Source organism: Grampus griseus, assembly GCF_964374135.1.
Source record: "Grampus griseus genome assembly, chromosome: 11".
Lineage (NCBI taxonomy): Eukaryota > Metazoa > Chordata > Mammalia > Artiodactyla > Delphinidae > Grampus > Grampus griseus.
The window spans coordinates 337,577-356,521 of NC_139005.1; the positions used below are offsets into that span (position 1 = coordinate 337,577).

General features: G+C 60.1%; 1 protein-coding gene across 15 annotated transcripts in view; it reads left to right on the forward strand.

Moving 5' to 3' along the window:
* Positions 1-18,945, forward strand: part of MICAL3 (microtubule associated monooxygenase, calponin and LIM domain containing 3) — a 185,340-nt gene that overhangs the window by 128,242 nt on the left and 38,153 nt on the right. For 14 of the 15 annotated variants that reach the window (XM_082665676.1, XM_082665683.1, XM_082665682.1 and 11 more), the window contains 6 exons: positions 5,260-5,455; positions 11,214-11,431; positions 12,705-12,791; positions 14,644-14,778; positions 15,733-15,795; positions 18,511-18,624. In XM_082665676.1, the coding sequence (XP_082521802.1) occupies positions 5,260-5,455; positions 11,214-11,431; positions 12,705-12,791; positions 14,644-14,778; positions 15,733-15,795; positions 18,511-18,624 (813 nt within the window). Of the gene's footprint in view, positions 1-5,259; positions 5,456-11,213; positions 11,432-12,704; positions 12,792-14,643; positions 14,779-15,732; positions 15,796-18,510; positions 18,625-18,945 lie in introns of those variants that run through there. The other variant, XM_082665674.1, reaches the window with a different exon arrangement.

Below are 18,945 nucleotides of genomic sequence, written 5' to 3' on the forward strand. Positions count from 1 at the left end.
ACCTCGGGACATGCAGTGAACCCCACCCCCCGACAGCAGGAAACCACAGAAGAGTCTGTCGGAGGGTCCACGTGCAGGGGCCGGAGTCACCTCACCGAGGCAGTGCTTGGAAACTCCTTCCTTTGGCCTCCAGAACCAAAGCGCCGGCGAAGTGTGCGGTGTCCTCCAGAGGGAGAAATCGCCGTGCGAGGCCTCAGGCGTGCGGCCGGCCCAGCAGAGTCTGCTGAGGCCCAAACCAGCTGTCCCAGGGCCCTTCTGAGAAGGCCGTGGAAGCAGCCCCAGTGAGCCTTTCCCCCAAGATGGGCCTCCTCCTCCTGCAGACACCAGACCCCACTGTCCTGCCGGACGCGAGCGGGGACAGGGTCCCGGGCAGAGCGGCCGCCTGCTTCTCGGACAGCTGAGCGGCAGCTCAGCCGGCAGCTTGAGTGGCATGAGGTGGGGGGAGTGGGCTGCTTCTTCCCTGCGGGGCCGCCGGGCCACTCACGCCACGGGGTCCCTCTCGAAGGCAACGCCCCACAGAGGCAGCTGTCTCTGGTCCGGACAGCGGTCCTGTCCCGGGGTGGCCATGCGTTGCCACAGAACTGCAGCAGGGACCCCCTCGCAGCCCCGTGAGGACGGGGGCTCCTCATGAGGAGGGCGACCTCTCCCCCAGGGTGATTTCACGCGTGTTGCCAAGGGCTTTGGCAGCGCTCGTCCGTCAGCTGAGAGCAGGTTCTCCCGTGAGGAAAATATTTGCTTGAGGATGATGTATGGAGCTCACACAGGCAGTGACTGGCCCAGAGCAGGGCCCGTCACTCAGGCTCAGAGCCTTTCTCTTATTTAGGGTGCCACCCAGATCCTGGAGCTGTTTCCCTTCGGTCTATGGAGCTGGAATTGGCCTCCAGTGACCTGAGATCTGCTTGCCTGGACTTAGGGAACAGTCAGCCTAGGAATGATCCCAAATCCCTCATCCCACTTTCAGCTGGGAAGCCCCTGTGTGTCGCCACATGAAAAGCATGTGACGTGGAGAGGCCGGGGGTCTTGGCCTGACCCTGCTGGTTCACTCTGACTTTCCAAACTGCCCTTCTGCAGCCTCTGCTCTCCTGGGCTCCTCCGAAGCTGACGAGACAGCGGGGACCCGGGGGCGGCAGGTGGGGGTCCTCTGTCACGGTGTCAGAACCACTGCCAAGGCCACCTCCACCATTACTTCCTTCAGTGTCTTAATTTACCATCACCATCCGGTTAGTCTGGCCAATGGCCCTCTGCTCAGGACAGAGAGTCAAGGATGCTGATTCTGTTGGTTTTTGTTTGTCTGAATTTCCCATGACATTTCAAGGTTATGGCCCAGGAATGCTAAGCACGCTTTGGCAGTTGGTGAATCTGGGGTACTTGGCGAGCATCCTCTGAGTGCCACCTTCCCTTTGGGAAAACGGCCTCCATGGGGACCCGGCCCTGAGGGAACATCCTGCTTTCCCTGGTCGCTGAAAGTGGGTGGAGACCAGAGGGGCCTGGGGCCTGACCAGTGAGTGACTCCAGCCCTCCCGCCTTTTACAGTGTCTCCAGTGGGAATGTCTTGGGCTTCACGGCCCACAGCCTCCTCTCTGTGGGGACCGATGTGTGAATGATCTGAGTGTTTCTGGCTTCGTTTTTGTTGCTTGTGGCCAAGGCCAGTATTAAATTAACATCTCCCCTCCCCAGAGCCCCAGCCTCTGGGCTTGGGGTTGGGTGATCCCCTGCTCTATGCAGCCTATGGAAACTCCAGAGAATTGACGCTGGGAGGAGGGCAGGATGTCATTCCAGACGCCAGACGCTCTGCTCCAGGACATTTCCATGGAGTCTCTGTCCTTCGTCATGAAGGTCATGATGGGGAGGAGATCGTGGTGAAGACGCCCCTGCGGGGGAAGGCAGAGCAGGACTCCAAGGAAGTGCGCCTTGGCGGCAGCACACCAGGCCTCTGAGCAGACGCTGTGCTCCTGGGTCGCGTCGTGGCCGCACCGCTCACCAGCTGTGTGACCTTGGGCAGCTTACTGTCTCTGAACCTCGGTGATCTCATTTGCAAACTGTTACCTACCTTAAAGCTGGCGCCTACCTTCGTGTTCCTCCAGACCGCCCTCCTTGGATCCCTGGGTGGGCCACGCGCCCCTTTTCCATGCTCCCGTGGTCCCGCGTGTGTGCTCGAGCCCTGACGCCTCTACACGCCTGGAACCATCCCTATGAGGACTTTCTTTGCCATGCCCGGCCTGCGGCGCTCGGAGTAGAGAGCATTTTAGCCTATGCTGTTTCCCCAGGTTCTCGTGGAATTCCTGGCAGACACTGTGCGTTTCCCCCAAGGGTCTTCCCATGAGTGTTTTCCTTCTCTACCTTGAAATTGCTCAGTCTGAACTGATGATGTGAGTTGTTTTCCCTTAAGTGACAGCTCTTACTCTGTTTTTCTTCTACCATCTAAAAGAAATACTGGTCTTTATTCCAGATTCATGGAATTCCCCAAAACTTTGTGCTCAGGTAGTTGCCACCCATTTATTTCCCTTTCCGTTTAAGGGCAGTTGTCAAAAATACACGATGGGAAGGACAGAATCAAGTGGTACTGTAGTCGGGGACCCTTGGCCTTGTCTTTATCGAGCTGGGTTTTGATGAGGAGAAGGGAGGCCAGGAAGGCTGGTGTTTGGAAAGGCTGGCCCCGCGATTAGAGCCTGTGCCCTTGGAGGGCCTGGGGGCAGGTGTGGAGACTGTCCAGACCGTGTCCATCTGCTGTGCTCCCTGCCTCTTTCATGCTGTCATCTGGAGACCACGTGTTTCCTAATTTTCCACACGCCCTCATCCAGCATCAGAGCTCACACTTCGGGGGCCCTGAGCTCAGTGTTGAAGGATAGTCCGGGGGTGTCCAAAATGAGGTTCCCGGGGCACCAAGACCGGGACGGGCAGATGTGTGCACACGGCACAGGATTCGTGCCCAGACCCCATGGTTATACGTTTACCTGCATTTGTAAGTGAACACGCCCCAGGTCTTGCTTTTCAGAAAGAATCTCTAGTGATTTGAAGGGTGCTGTTTGGCGGGAGATCCTGGTCACTGCAGCAGATGCGCTGAGACTTTATTCCGTGACTGCCCGCATTCACAGGGTTATTTCTAATGATTTTACAAGGAGGTTCGGAACATGCGCATGACAGAAGGCCCAGCCTTCCAGACGTTTTCTGCACAAACTCTCACGTCACAAAAGTTACTAAATCAGTGTTCCCACCCCGTCCTTCAGCCCTTCATCAGGGGGCTTCTGGGCTTCGCCTGAAGACCACCTGACACTGGCTGGCGTCCTCACCTGCTAAACCTAGTGTCGGTCCCTAAAGCCGAGAGTGTCGCCGAAGCCAGGTGCCTGCCCTGGCGGGACGCAAGGCCCTGTGCCCCGCCCCGCCCCGGTGCCTGCGTCCCTCCACCTGGGCCCCTTCCCGGTGCTGCTTGCTCTGTTCAGAGCCTCTTCCCTCCTTCTGTGTCCACTAACTGTCGTTTGCAATCCAGGGCAGGTGGATGCAATGGACTTGTACAGATTGGTGGTGAAAATGTTCCTGGACCTCAGCTGTATCACCTAACTCCTAGAAGAGGGAGGCAAGAGTGTACGGAGCACAGAGGTGGCACCTGCACAAATGCGCGTACATGCGTGTGTAATTCACTGCGTACTCACACAATCCCGCGACGTGGGATTGTCTTGTTCACGGATCAGGAAGCGAGCTCTCAGTGGTTGTGTGATTTTCCTAAGGCCCTTCAGCTGGTCACTGGCGGAGTCCGTTGTCTCGGCGGGTCTGTCTGACTCTGCACCACACGTGACGTCCTGTCACAGTGGACACAGGAGAGTGGTCGGTGGGCCTCTTCTGCCCAAACGTGCGGTCACAAGGTGTATTAGGAAGGGTAACGATGGAGATGGGGGAGGTGAGGGATGCGTGACGGCGACATCAGACACCTGAGACCTCAGAGTCCACGAGCCCATCGCAGGCCTCAGATTTCTTTTCTTTTCTTTTCTTTCTTTCCTTCTTTCTTTTCTTTCTGTTATTTATTTTTGGCTGCGTTGGGTCTTTGTTGCTGCACGCTGGCTTTTTCTAGTTGCAGCGAGTGGGGGCTACTCTGTTGCGGTGCGCGGGCTTCTCATTGCGGTGGCTTCTCTTGTTGCGGAGCACGGGTTCTAGGTGCACAGGCTTCAGTAGTTGTGGCATGAGGGTTCAGTAGTTGTGGTTCATGGGCTCTAGAGCGCAGGCTCAGTAGTTGTGGCTCACGGGCTTAGTTGCTCCATGGCACATGGGATCCTCCCGGACCAGGGCTCGAACCCGTGTCCCCTGCATTGGCAGGCGGATTCTTAACCACTGCACCACCAGGGAAGCCCAGTCCTCAGATTTCTTCGCAAAGGAATGATAGAGTCTAGAAACCGCCATCGTGGGCCTCCCAGAGCAATGATTGACCAGGCAGGGTCATCAGTGGATCTTCAGCCCCCTGACGTGGGTATTCTGGGAACAGGTAGTCCAGGGTCTCTCCGCATCACCCCACAGATTACTTATTAATTACAAAGGGGAAAAGGTCTCTTTACCACAGAGACGTGGGTGGGCGCCAGCTCAACCAAGCTGTCCAGCTGGTGTCACCAGGACCGAGGGGGCCTGACTGTCCTGCGTGGGTGCAGTGGGAGGAGCCTGGAGTCGTCCACAAGGTGTTCCCGTGGAACAAAAAGTCTTGCCGTGAATCTAAACGTGAGACAGACAAACCCACAGTGTGAGAAGCTCTGCAGAATAGCTTACCTGGACACCTCAGTAGACCAGTCAGATGCAGTGCCCGAACCTCGACTGGGTCCTGGACCATGGGGTGGGGCAGCAGGTCCGGACCATGGGATTGCAGCAGCAGGTCCTGAACCAAGCGGGTGGGGACATTGGGTCCTGGACCATTTTATGGGGGGCAGCGGGTCCTGGACTTTGTCGGGGGACAGCAGGTCTTGGACCGAGGGGGTGGGGCAGCAGAGAGGACTCCCTTCTCAACAGGCTGTTTTCCCTTGAGGGCCAGTCCTGCCCCTGCCCCCTGGCCAGCGTGCACTGCTCCCCAGGCTGTCGCGTCCCTGTAGGGCAGATGTGGGGTCTTTTGTCTTCTGCCCCCTCACACCAGAGACCTCTGGGCTCTCCGGGGCCCGACCTTGTTGACTGCTGCCGTGTCCGGCTCCCTGGCCTCGTGGGACGGCTGCCCCTCCTTCCAGGGAGAAGTTCCTTCCCTCGTCCCTGTCGCTGATCCCAGAACTTTGCTTCTTGCTTGTCGTGCAGGCCCGAGCGTGAACGGCCTGGAGGAGCCCAGCATCGCTAAGAGGCTGCGGGGCACCCCGGAGAGGATTGAGCTGGAGAACTACCGCCTGTCGGTGCGGCAGGCGGAGGGGCTGGAGGAGGTGCCCGAGGAGACGCAGGCCGAGCACAACCTGAGCAGTGTGCTGGACACGGGGACGGAGGAGGACGCGGCCAGCAGGTCAGCCTGTGGGGCTGCGTCTGTGACGGGCAGGGGAGCGGGGCCCTGAGCCCAACGGCCTGGGTTTGCGTCGTGACCCGTGACTGGGCAGTCGTGTGACCTCTCTGCCTGTCCCCTCGTCCGTGAGAGGGGCAGCAGCACCAGGGCCTCCTGCAGAGTTGTGCGAGTGTCCCGGGGTAGAAGGTGCTTGGGACAGAGCTGGGCACGTGTAGGTGCTTGTAGGTGTTGGCTGCGGACTCCAGCGTCCAACTCCTCAGCTGGTCGTCCTCCGGGGCCTGTGAAATATATAGGATGTGCATCTTGCCCCCTCGTGGTAAGGAAAGCGATGGTGACCAGGACCAGGATGGAGGGTTGACTGAGGTTCAAGCCCAGGGTCTCTGGTCCACATCCAGGGCTCTCCATGTTCCCTGCCGCCTGGTGCCCCAGCTCCCCGTCTCGTTAGTCAGAAAGGACCAGTTTGTTTGACTTAATTCAGAGATTCAGTACTTACTGAGCACCTACCAAGACCTTAACCCTGCTTTTCATTGAAAAGGAACAGAAAAAATGTGCCCTGGGCTGGTGTTTACAGATGTGTCGGGGCGGGGGCGGCAACCGTGCCCCTGGGGGTGGGTTCCATGGAGGCTCTGGGGTGACTCAGCCGCCGGGTCGCCGTGCAGTCTTGGGAAGCTGTCTCGTCGCTCTGGGCTTCTTTCTTTCTCCCGTGTGTGGAAAGAGGCAGAAACCTCGCAGTGCGTGGTGCCGGCCGGCTGAGCCGCGCGCACCTGTGGGGAAAGTGCCCCACACACCCCCTCACCTCTGTCCTTGTCCGCGCATTCCCATCACCCGCAGGCCTGCCTGAGTCAGTGGGGTCAGTGCCCAAGTCAGGGCTCAGCAGGAGACCCTACGGGCTGGAAGAGAACAGGACAGGCAGGTGGAGTGGAGTCAGGACAGGCGGACCCCCTGCAGCCCCCCTTGCAGAGCCTTCCCAACCAGCGCCCTCAGGACGCAGCGCTCCCGAGGTGGGGCGGAGTGGAGGGCTGGGCTCGGTGACATGGGCAGACCCTGTCCTGCAGGAATAACATTTCCTGCACTGTGATCTGTAAACCGAGGGATTATGGGGCAGGAGTGGAGGTGATGTCGCCTGGGCTTTGCAGGAAGGCTGAGTCACAGCCTTCGCAGCAGTGAGGTAGAAGGATAGGTCAGTCAGCACCCAGTGGTGTAGTAAGTACCCCATCGTACTCAAGCTCGCATTTGAAAAAGCACTAAGCGTGGATGCTACGTAAAGTGTAACAACGGTCTCATAAGAGTGCGGCGCCAGAGCTCACTGCCCCAAGGAAGCCGTAAGATGCCTCCATCCTTCCTTGGGGAGTCATCGGACTTGAAGATGAGAGATGACAGAGTTTCCAGGAACTGACCGGTCCAAGCGGGGATTCACTCTCCTCTTACCTCGGGCACCTGCGGTGCGGGCAGAGCGCGGGGTGCCGTTGGGACGTGACTTTGCAGGCAGACAACCCAGACTTGAGGCCTAGCTCCACCTTCTGCTAGTTGGCGGCAAGTTTCTTACGCTCTCTTGCCCTCCTTTCCTCATCTGCAAAGGACACTGCGCTTCAGAGGTTTGCTTTGAGCATTAAACCAAATAAAGTAGTGGGCACAGTGTCTGCACCCGGTGGGCAGTTGCTGTAATCACTGTCTTACCTGTGGATCCAGGCACAGCCCAGGCAACCCTCACTAGGAGCGGCAGGGTGGTGATTCCTGTTTGGGTTTCCTTGAACAGGTGGTTTAAGTGCCAGAAATCGGGCTTGCCTCGAATTTGCCCTGGGGCAGTGGTGACCAAGCTTCGCCTGCATCAAAATCACCCGCCGGCTCGTGAGAGCACAGACAGCTGGGAGGTTTCTGTCCCAGTCCGTCTGGGGTAGAGCCCATGATCTGCATGTCTCAGAAGTTCCCGGCTGGTGCTGTGGTCTGGAGACCACGCTCTGAGAACCACTGCTCTAAATTTCTCAGATGTCCCTGATGCGACACGTGCGACACTTGGTCGAAGGATAATTCCTGGCCCTGCTCCTGCCAGGGTCTCACTCGGTGGGCGTGGGGTGGAGACCAGGAACACCTGTTTTGACAGATACCCAGGCGATTCCCATCATCTTTGCGGTTTCCTTCACACCAGCAGAGAATCTCGACCGAGGCCTCATCAGCTCCATGACCCTTCCTTGGAGGGGCGGGAAGGAGCATCTTCCAGAGGGGACCCTGGAAACAGTACTTGCATTTTCTCTGGGAGAGCCTGGGTGCCGGGGCAGGAGAAGGCTGGTCTGGTTTCCGTGTGTTTTCTCCTTCCTGTGTCGGGGAGGGCCGGAGCCCAGGTGTGCTTCCCAGACGGGCAGCCAGGGCTGCAGTGGACTCCCTGAAGGTCACAGGAGACAGGCCAGCCCAAAGGGTGACAGCGTGAGGAACAGCCCCTCCTGCGAGGCACACCTGACTGCTCCCCTTCTCACCCTCCACCCGCAGGGTGCCGGCCTGAGCGCGGAGTGATCTCCACCGCGTGCAGATCGCAGGACCCGGCAGGTCTCCTCCACAGGCGGCTCAGTGCTTACAGGGTTGGCAGGGTGGGCAGGACCTTGTCCCGCCGCGCAGGACGGGGCGTTGCTCGGAGACGCTCTGATTCCCAGCGGGTTAACTTAAAAGAGAAGCCACCAGCAGCTTCAGGTGGTGTCCATCCGCGGCGGCTGCCCGAGTTCCCAGGTCGACGCGGCAGCCAGGAACCGGGTCGTGACCTTCCTCCTGGGTTTGACGGGGTGACCTGATGTGGGCGGACGCTGGGGGTTCCTGACTTCTCACCCAGACCATCCCACCTCTGGAAGCCCGGCTTCCTCATTTGTGGGAACGGGGATGATAACAGTGGCTGTGCCCTTGAGCTACTGTGTGATCAGCTGAGCTGATCCATGTGAAGTGCCTCGTGCTCCAAGCACGTCCTCTTCTCTGGATCTGCTCCTCTGCGGCTCTTTTAAGTCTGGAGCAGACCTTGTCCCTTGAGAAGCTGGTCCGTTGACTTTGTGTCCTCCTGCCAGCCCACCGTGGGCTCGGTGAGAAGACGGCGCCTGGGGAGGTTCGGGGAAGGCGCTGTGGGAGGAGTGATTCGGCTACACCCAGCGGGGAGGCTTCCGCTCCGTGGTTCCAGCGGGACGTGTCAGCTCCGCCGATGGGCTTTGCTGAGGGGCTTCACAGGGACCACCTCCCACCCTGTGAACGCGGGTGCAGCCTGCCTGGCCTTCCTGGTTGCGTCCCTCATCTGCTTTTGCCCATCTCGGCAGTGCTAGGCAAGCGATAAGAGAGGGTGTGGCCTGGGAGGCTGCCTGGATCGAATAGCCACGGGGCAGGATGGAGTTACAAGTGTGGAAGCAGATCCCTGCTGTCGTGGAAAGCTCGTCTTAACGACTACATTTTCTGGCTCTGTGTCTCCTGAGAGGCTGTGTCCTGTGGTCTTCCTCTCCTCCCTAAAGGGCAGGGAAGTCGGTTGTCTTGTGTTTTGTTCTGCTGTAGGGGTTCTGCCTCCTGGAAGTGTTCCAGGCTGTAGTCCAGGCAGGGAATGTTCCTCACACAGATCCTTCCTCCTGCCCCTCAAAGGCCAGACCCAGAGGTTCAGGCGCTGGGAGCAGCCCGAGAACATATCATAAGATGAACCTTGAGTAGTGACTTCACACTGCGAACCTGACATGACGTGAGGAGCCTAGCCAGACCCGGAGGGCTGCTCTGAGGGCCCGTGGACGGTGATGCCTGGGGAGGAGCAGCTGGCAGTACCTGTCCATCTCTCTCTCTTTCACCAAGGCAGGCAGGGCCGCTTGCCTGTGTCCCATCTCTAGAAGCGTGTGGCACTCCAGAAGCATGGTTGACCTTCCGCCCTGTTTTTATGCTCTGTGCCTCCCTTGCTATTCTCCGTGGTCCTTGAGCTGTCACAGCTTCAAGTAGGGCCTCATCACGCAAGCTGCCCTCATGACACGGCACGGGGAGGGGCTGCCCTGAGCCCACCCCCCAGAGAGCTGCCCGCCGACAGCTGGGGCCCCAGTGCGCCTGGCATGAAGGAGGGCAGGCTGGCCTCCCTGTCCACCTGAAGTGTTGCAAATCGACCTGAGGTTAGAGCTGAGCACAGGAGGCATTCTTACCCTGATTTCACGTTTGAAAGATGTTAAATGACACACACGGGCTCACACGTTGTCGTTAGTTAATAAGTGTAAAGAAGTGAAATCACAACGATAAGGCAAAAATCATGGCTAAGTAAACACTGAGGGCTAACAAACTCCAGAGGACAAGCTTTCTGTGGTCCACATTCTTATGTCTTCCCACTTGAAACTGCCTCGCACAGACCCCCACCGCCCTGCATTTACCGGCCACCTTGTCTAGTCCTGGTGTTCGCATCTTATCTCCCCTGACACTGAAGATCTTTTCTGTGGCAGCTTTGTGACGTCTAGGAAGGGCACTGTGGGCAGAGACACTCAGTAAATTGTAGTTGAATGAATGAGTGAAGTAGGAGTTGCCAGACTGAGCTGCCGGCAGTGAGGAGCTGCTCTTTCTTTCTGAGGTCAGAGGCTGAGCTTCAGTAGGTGCTCAGAAACGTCTGCTGAGTGCACGCATGAATGAGTGTGTAAACAAGCGAATGGATGGCTGGAGGACCGGAGTGTCGCACAAGCGCGATGCGGTCAGTAAAGTCTCACTCCACTAGGGGCACCCGCGGCAAGCCGGTGTTCACACCCCCTTCCCGGCGTGGACACAGGCTTGGAGAGCATGACCAGCCAGCTCGTGGTCACACAGTTGTCGTGGCAAAGCCCTGCGGCCCAGTGAGGGGTCGAGGGACACAGCCCTGGAGGCCACCCTCACCTCTGACTCGATGAAAGTGATGGAGTCCCCAGCGCCACCCTCGGGTGCAGTAATTTTCTAGAAAGGCTACAGGACAGAACCCACTGGCGGGGCTGTGCTCACGGCCCTTCTCCGTTACAGAGCGGAGCGCGGAGGCCAGTCTGAGAAGGGCGGCTCCCGTCCCTGCGGGCTCAGGCAGAGCCACTCTCCTGGTGTTAATGTGTGACGACACCCACAGAGCCTTGGGGTCCACGTTCCCTGTGGAATGTGGTTGAGCCCGGTCTCCGGGTCGGCTGACGCTGGTGACCCAAGGCCTTCACCCCAAACCACGTTCTTAGACTCTCCATCCTGACCGGAGGCCCCAGGGAGTCAGGCCTCCCCATCAGGCAGGGCATCCCGGGGCTTAGGGTCTCCTCCAGACACGGGCGGCTGGGCCAGGCCCTCTGAGCAAGGCGGGAGCTCTTAGCTCCGGGAGCAGGCGTCGGGGCCCTCGCGCAGCGAGCACCCCTCCTCAGGGTGGGCGCTTGTCCAGGCGCCCTCACCCGCAGCGTTGCACACTGCACTGTGGGGTTTGGGAGCGGGGCCTGGGGCTCCCTTTCCTGTGAGCAGCACCTCCGCCAGCCCGCTTCCTGCCGGCGGCCCTTCTTCCCACCCGGGATCCTCCAACGAGATGGTGCGTCCACGGGAGCGGAGGTGCTCTTCACCCTCGGTCCCCAGGGTCACGAGCTTCGAGCCTGTGCTTGGCGGGGCTGCCCCGGCCTGTGTGACCCATCTCGCCCTCCATTCACCCTCTGTGCGCTGGCCCCAAGGTGTCGTCCCTCCCTTCCCGCCCGGCAGGTGCCTTGCCGGGAGCCTCTGCCTGTGCCCCTGGCTTTGAGCCACCCCCTTCTCCGTTCTGTGGCCCCCTCACTGGGTTCTGTGGTCACTTCTGCAGCAGTTCTGAGTCCGAGATGGAGGAGGAGGAACCCCCACTGCCCCCCTCGGACCTGGGCGGCGTTCCCTGGAAGGAGGCCGTGAGGATCCATGCTCTTCTGAAAGGAAGGAGTGAAGAGGAGCTCGAGGCCTCCAGGAGCTTCGCAGCTGGGGAGGAGGACGCGGAGGACGCAGGGGACGAGGAGGACGAGGAGGACGAGGAGGACGCGTCTAGTGAAGGTCAGAGTAAAGCCTCTTCTCCCGACCCGACCCGCGTGTGGGAGGCTTCTGTGGCCGGGGTCACGTGGCATGCCTCCCACAGGCCCCAGGGGACCCATGAAGGGCTGTCCGGGTAGAGCTGCATGCAGAGGCAGATGAGGGCCTCCTCCAGGTCAGGCCACTCGTCCTGTCCTGTTCCAGCTAAAGGAACGAAGGGAACTTAGCTTTCTGGGGCTTCCCTGGCTCCTGGTCCTGGACGTCGGAGGCTGCCGAGCATTGAGGAGGGAGGGCCCCTCAGGAGGGGTCACCGGTGGTGCGTGGTGACGTGCTGGGACCTGTGTCCTGGTAGGTCAGTCGGGCTGGCTCTGAGATGCCTCTTGTCTCGCACTCGAGGTGTTGGGTCCTGCCCCGTCCGCCTGTGTGATCCCGGGTGGTGAGGAAGAGCTTCCTGGGCTCCTTCTCTGGCCTTTGTCGGAGGGTCAGTTTCCCTGTCCCGGCTGCACCGGGCCTGGAGTGGTGAGCAGGGCCAGGCAGGCAGAGCCCTGAGTCCGTGGGAACTCGTGTCTGCTTAGGCCGTGGTGTCCGTGTGGGGTATGGGCAGGATGAAGAGGACGTGAGCCGTTAGCCAAGGAGCCTGGCCCGTGGGGCTGGCCCTGGAGGGCTCTGCGCCTTGCAGGCCTATCTCTCTGTTCCTCCTGGAGTTCCCTGTGCTCGGCGGCCAGTCCCAGCCCGGGCTCGTTCGCTCCAGCTCAGTGAGGGCCAGGCGCTGACCGGGCAGGGTGCACATTACCCGTGGTCCTCAGCTGGCAGTGGAGCCCCAAGCTGGCGGCCCTGACGAGGTCAGGCGGCAGAGGTGGGGCCTCCCTCGGGCTCCTGGAGCCCCCGTGGCCCCGGTTCTGCTGTGTAGGCCTCCCTCCCACCTGGAGGTTGGGGTGGGACCCCAAGGCAGCACGTGGGGCCTGCACACCGCCCTCGTGTGAGGAGTAGGGGGTGGCATCCGGGCTGCTTCCTCCGCCAGCTGTGTCTGTAGAGCCGAGTGCCCCGGCGTGAGTCAGTGGGGATCGCGTGCACGGCCCGCCCCAGGGGACACAGCCAGGGGTCGGGGCGTGGTGCCCCCTCTTCAGGAGAGCTTGGCCCTGCTTCCCTCCCGAGACCTGATCTCCTGGACGTGGAAGTAGCGTCCGGCTCTAGCCTGCGGGAATGGGCTTGGAGTGGAGGAACCTGGGGATGACTCTTCTCTCTGTCCTCTCCTCCCCGTCTGCCCCCACGCGGTGCTTTGCTGTGGGTGTGGAAGGAGAGTACTGGCCCCGGGACAGAGAACTCCTGCAAGGCCAGCCGCTGGGGCACCTGCCAGAGGAAGAGGACATGGGTACACGTGAAGGTACCTCTGCCCACCTCCACCCCGGCCCCTGGCAGCCGTCCAGCTGCCCCCGAGAGCAGGTCCCCTGTGGAGAGACGGGGTTTCCTAGAGCTGCAGTGGCGGGCGAGGCATCCACCCCTGGGTGCCCCTGTGCCCCTTGACCATTTGCTGCCAGTCCCTCATCCGGTTACGACTCAGCTCCTCCTCTGATGTGAGCCGAGCACCCCATGTCACAGTCAGCTCTCAGAAGTGGCGGGGCCAGCACAGGCGCCCGGAGCCCCTCCCCTGTGCCTGGGCGATGAGTCCCCAAGGCTGCATGCACTGGCGACACGCAGGCGCGCCCCAGGGAGAAGGCTCGCTGTCTTCCCCTGCTTGCCTGGAAGGTGGAGAAGGGGCCTGCGTTTCCTCCTTGACTTAATGTCTCGGTCCGAAGACAGTCGGGCTCTCTGGTGGCTGCTGTGACTCAGCCCCGTCCAGCACCACCAAGGCCCCTCGACCCTAGAGGAAGCCCTTAGAGGCCAGCGGCTCCCAAGAGAGCACACGGGCTGCGACCCCACGCCCAGCACAGCCCCCATCCACGTTCGGTGGCCTTAGCGGTGAGTTCTGCCCACGTCACGTTCCCTGTTGCTTGGAGATTAGGAGGTTGTCGTTTTCATGATGAAGCCAAAGCCAAAGCCAGGTTGCCCAGTTAGACCGTAGAGAGTCCTTCTGATCAGGTGGTACCTGCTCTTGCTGCCCGAGAAGCCACCCTCCCTCCTGTAGGGTCCCCTCCCCCAAGTCGCTGGCTGTCCCTTATTTTAACCCAACTGTATGGCATGGTCCAAGCACTGATTATGGGAGCCCTCGGGGCAGGGGTGCATGCAGATTCCTTGGGCCCCCGAGAGCAAGAACAGCCTGAAGGCGGGGCCCCTGGTGAGTTCTCACCTGGCTAAGAAGCCGAGCCTTATGTCCAGGGGTGGATCAGCGGGGCCCCTGGTGAGTTCTCACCTGGCTAAGAAGCCGAGTCTTACGTCCAGGGGTGGATCAGCGGGGCCCCTGGTGAGTTCTCACCTGGCTAAGAAGCCGAGTCTTACGTCCAGGGGTGGGTCAGCGGGGCACCAGTAGCGTGTTCGGGAAGAGGGCTTTGACCTCAGAAAGGGCAAAGAGGGGTTTACTTCTTGTTCCCGTGAACTCCCAGTGCTCTGGGGTCTGCAGGACAGACTCCGCTTCCTCCCCACCGCAGCCTTCTCTGAGCGCACCCCCGCCTCAGCCCAGCATATGCTGCATGAGGCCCATTGTAGAAGGGGATGTTTTTCTCTTTTTACCTCAGAAGATAAAAACTAGAATCCCAGCAGCGTCACTGCCTGCCCCACGTGAGCTGGCTGCCCTGTCCCGCCCCACCTCTGTGTCCACGCGGCAGGGGGCCATAGGCACGGGCTGTGTGGCCAACAGAGCCACGTACTTGGGACCTTGGGAGGCTGGCCCTGCAGAGGCCAGTTGTGACCCGCTCTTTTCTCCTAACTGGGCACTTGGGTCCCTCAGACACAGTTAAGATGAAAAGAGCTTCAGAAAGGAAGGTACTTTCTGCATCGGAGGGGAGTGTAGGACTCTCTTCATCCACATTGACAGCTGCATGAGGCTTGAAGGACTGAATCAAGTTGAATGAGTAGAAGTCGGGCGTGTGTGCGTGTGCACGTGTGTGTGCGTGTGCTTATTCTCAATCCTTGCTTCTTTCTGATTCAAACTGATCCTGGCAAGTATGGTAACTTTTCCTTCTGTTTCCTCTCCTGTGGTGTTTGATCCTTCCTTCCCTGGCCTGTTTACTTTCTCCTTCCTTCCTTCCCGTCATCTCTCCCTTCCTCATCTCCTCTGCCCCTCGAACCTGGTACACTAGCTGGGAGCCCAAGGCTGCAGCAGCTCGTAAATCCAGCCGATCCCTTGGAGATCCAGGCTGACGTGCACTGGACGCACATCCGTGAGAGCCAGGAGGAGCAAGTGTCACCAGCCTCTGAGTCCCCTCCTTCCAGAGGTAACTCCTCCAGGTGCAGGGTGCCTGGCACCTCTGTCCCGCTTCCCCTCGGGCTGCCGGGGACTCTCCTGTAGGGCGGGGCCCCCAGGCTCCTCACAAGTAAGAGCCAGCGGAGCATGTCTGCTCCCTGGGCTCTCGTCAGAGGATATGTGAAGTCTCGGTGGGTAAGAGGTGGGCTGTTGTCCGCTGACGCGAAACAGTGAACTTGACGTTGGGAAAACCAAGAATTTGCTGACGTTGCCCGTGTCACTAGGCAGGGTTCTTCCTTCTCCACTTGGAGGAATGTCCTGTGCTTTTCCTCATGCGGTGTGTCTCGGTGTGAGTGTGCACGGACAGGATGGGGTCAAGGGACCATATCTTGGACTGAAATAAAGTTTTAAGAAGCAGTTTATATCCAGGAGGCCTCTGAAGGAGCATCGTTACCAGCTCTAGGTTTTAGGGGAGGTGCTCTGCAGCCCACGGCAGGACGATGATGAACCTTGCTCTGGCTTCTTTGAAGGAAGGAAAGGAAAACCTGGAGACCGTGCCCGCCTTGGTGCTTCGCCCTCTGTCTCTTGCTCACCTGTCTCCACGTTTGCACTCGGTGCCTGTTGGGGACACAGCCTGCAGGGTGCCGAGGGCGCAGAGCGGGTGGCCCGGCCTTCATGGGAGTTAGCCACCTTCGCCGCAGGCAAGGCCCACCTCTTTAACCACGTTTGCGGCCGCGTAAACACCCAGCAGCTCTGCAGGAGCCAAGAGAGGGCCTGCTGACCGGGGACGCCCCCTTGACCCTCCCGTGCTCTCTCTCCTCTCCCTGTCCCGACACCCTGCTTGCCCCTGGTTGGGGCCGGACGGGCCTCGGACTGTAACGTCGTCCGTCTCTCTTCCGTGTGGACCACAGGAGGACCTCCGCTCTCCTCGCCGGGAACGCTTACTCCCGTGTAACTTTGTATTTATCGTCTGTTTCAAATTCAGGGCCCGACCTTCCCTCCGTTCGCCGTGCAGCAGTGCAGGCCTGGCTGGAGTCGGTCTCCGGAGGTTGTTGGGTGATGTTCGTTCTCTGCCCGCTCACCATAACCACTCTCTTGGCAGCTCTGCTGGTCCCTTAACTCTGGACTTCTAGTGCTGCCGCTAGTGCATGCGCGGCGGAGGGCGGGGGCACGTGCATGGCCTCGCTCAGGCCGCCGCCCTTGCATGGACCAGACACGCCACGCGCCCTCCTGGGAAGACCAGAGCAGAGCAGTAGTGCAGTCGGGCGGGGGTGGGTGTCGTTTTGTTAGCAGACATAGAGTGAAACCGAAGCCGAAGGACTGTGCACAGCACTGAGGCTCAGAGTCCGCAGAAATGAGGCTGGACAGTGGCTGGGTGTGGGCTGGAGGATTCTCGCAACAGTCAGTACCGCTCCTGTGGTGCCACGACTGAGGCAGTCAGTACTGGGGTGAGGGCCAGGCTGGGTCTGCAGGCCGAGGTGCAGGGCTCTCTGCAAGCTCTCAGGCCACGAGGGAGCCGAGAGACCTTGCCTGTCCTCAGTGCACTTTTCGGCGGGGGGGCATTTCTCAGTGAGGGGCTCTGGCATCGGGCAGGACGTGGGACAGCCCTGGCCCCCACCGGTTGTGAAATGCAGAAGGGCTGGTTGCCCCTTCCGAGTGGGCAGGCTGGATGCCCCACCAGCCGCCTGCCAGCCGCCCGTTATCCTCCTCGGCTCACAGGTCAGGAGGCACCTTCACGCCGAGCTGTAGAGAGGGCTGCGGTCACCCTCTTCTAGTTAGTTTTGTCCCCAGGACGGTTGGACGAGGCTGAGGTATCGGGACGCCCCAGCGGCCGCTGAATAGACCAGAGCTGAGCGTGTCGGCGCCACCTGCTTCCTTGTGTGTGGCTGCTTCTAGCACCCGCTCCATCCTAACTTGGATTAACCCCCAGTTCCCTCCCTCAAGCTATGTCTCTTTCAGCGTTGCTGCTGCTGCATTGATACTTGTCGTGTATTTTGATACGTGTGACAGTCGTTCCTTTCAGGGTGCCGCTGAGGACCGTAGACTCCTAACCCCGAGTCTGTGCAGATGTTTCTCTGAGTAGGAGAACCGCTGGGGGCCACAGGGCCAGGTCTGGGCTTGGGCTGCTCTAGTGTCCTGTGTCTGGAGCCACCCCAGGCTGGGGAGTCCGTGTCACTCTTGCTTCCAACGGACTTGCCAACACAAACGTGTAAAATTGCCTCTCGATGCCCGGCCACTCACAGACTAATTGTAGCACGCGTGTGGGCCCGGCGGGCACCCGCCGTGGGGCGGGCCCGGGTTCTGTCCCCATCAGCGGCCAGCTCGCTGTCCCACAGGAAGCCCCGGGAGGAGAGGCTTGTTTGCCTCAGAAGTCCCCTCCGCTGCTGTGTGATGAGTGAGCAGCAGTGCTGGCGCACAGAGGTCTCCGTCTGTGGAAGTAGCTGAGCGCTCTCCCCAGGACTGGTCCTGGCAAATGCCATCGTCACAGGAGGGCGTCCTGGCCCTGCCTCGTCTGTCCCACACCGATTTCATAGCACTCTCCCAAGCGGGTGTGCACCATCACCTCGTCTTAATAAGCCGAGTGCACAGGAGGGGTGGTGAGGATAAGTAACAGCTTAAGGAATTATTTAAAAACACCAAGACTCACCCACATGCCACCTGGGTCAAGAAGTACATTCCTAGCACCTAGAGGTGTCCACCTCCAGGCCATCACGGCTGTCTTGTCCCCAGTTTCCTTGTGCTCTGACCCTGTGGCCACTCACGGTCACTGCTGGGTACTTCACAGCCCCGGGCACCGGGGACGCAGCTTCACGAGGCTGGGCTGCTGGCCATCGAGGGTCTCATGGTCCTTTGGCCTGGCCTTGCGTTTCAGCGGGCTCCTCTGCTGCCCAGCCTGCCGGGCTTGACCCTGAGACCAAGTATGTGTGGGTCAAAGACCAGCCCCTTTCCTGAAAGGAGACCCGAGAAGAGCCCCCAGGGCACCCCAGGAGGAGGGACCCCTGGTCCAGGCAGCGCAATGCGTCTGTGGCTGCTTCCTGCTGCCTTCTTGTAACCTGAACTGTAGTCTGAGTTCTTGTGCAGGGTTAGGAACAGGTTTGTGTGTGTGTGTGTGTGTGTGTGTGTGTGTGTGTGTGTGTGTGTGTGTGTGTGTGTGTGTGTGTGTTAGGAACAGGTGTGTGTGTGTGTGTGTGTGAGTGTGTACGTTAGCCTCCTTGCTCAGGAGAAATGAAGCTTTGCCGCATTTTGCGGTGCTGAAGGGCTGGTCTTGAGTCCAAAAAAACGAACTTTCCACGTCCCCTCGTCCCTCTCTCTTACACTTAAAAAAAGTACGTGTCTAAATTCTCCCAAGCGGGGCTGCAGCCCTGCCGGTCGGTCACCCCCCTGCACACGGCACTGGTGCCAGGCTGAGCGGTGGGGCTGCAAACAGACCCCCCAGCTGCCTGGGCTCCGTGTCTTCCCTGAAAGGCAGGGTTAGCAGCCCCCTCGAGGGTTAAGCGGCTTGTGCACGCTTCGGTGGGTGCAGGGCCCCGCTGCCACGTTTGCAGCTGGGTACCTTCCTGATCCGTGTTCAGGAGGCCCCGCCCAGCCTGGCCCCGCCCTGCCCTCGGAGCCCTCCCGGCCCACCGACCCCCACCCAGGCAGGCTTCTCCCCTCTCCTCTTTGCGGTCGTCACGTGACAGCCCTGGGAGCCCTCTGCCCACACGTCTGTCGTCTGTCTGTCGTCTCTCTCCTCTTCCTTCCTTTGAACGTCTCTGCCTTGCAGTCCCGTTTGACGAGGACGACCTGGAAGAAGATGTGGACTCAGAGCCAGCAGAGATAGAAGGCGAGGCAGCGGAGAATGGGGACACGGGGGACACTGGCGCAGAGCTGGGCGATGGTACGGGGACCCCAGAGCCTCCCCCAACCGTGGTGCCCGCGTTCTTCCTCCCAGGGAGGGGCCCGCAGTGGCCTGAGCTCAGGGAAGACGGAACACACATTAAGACGAAAGTGAGGTGCTCAGAGGAGCGGCTGTTAGGGCTCCTGGTTCCTTCCTTGTTCTGCCACTAATCTGAAGATGTGTCGTTTCACCCACCCTTTGGACGTGGGCTGCGCTCGTTAAGTCTTGGGGAGAAACCGAGCAGATTCAGGGCTTCCTACGAGGCCTTTAATCCAGCTGCTGCCTCTGGAAGCTGGTACGAGGAGGAGATGGCGTTGAGGG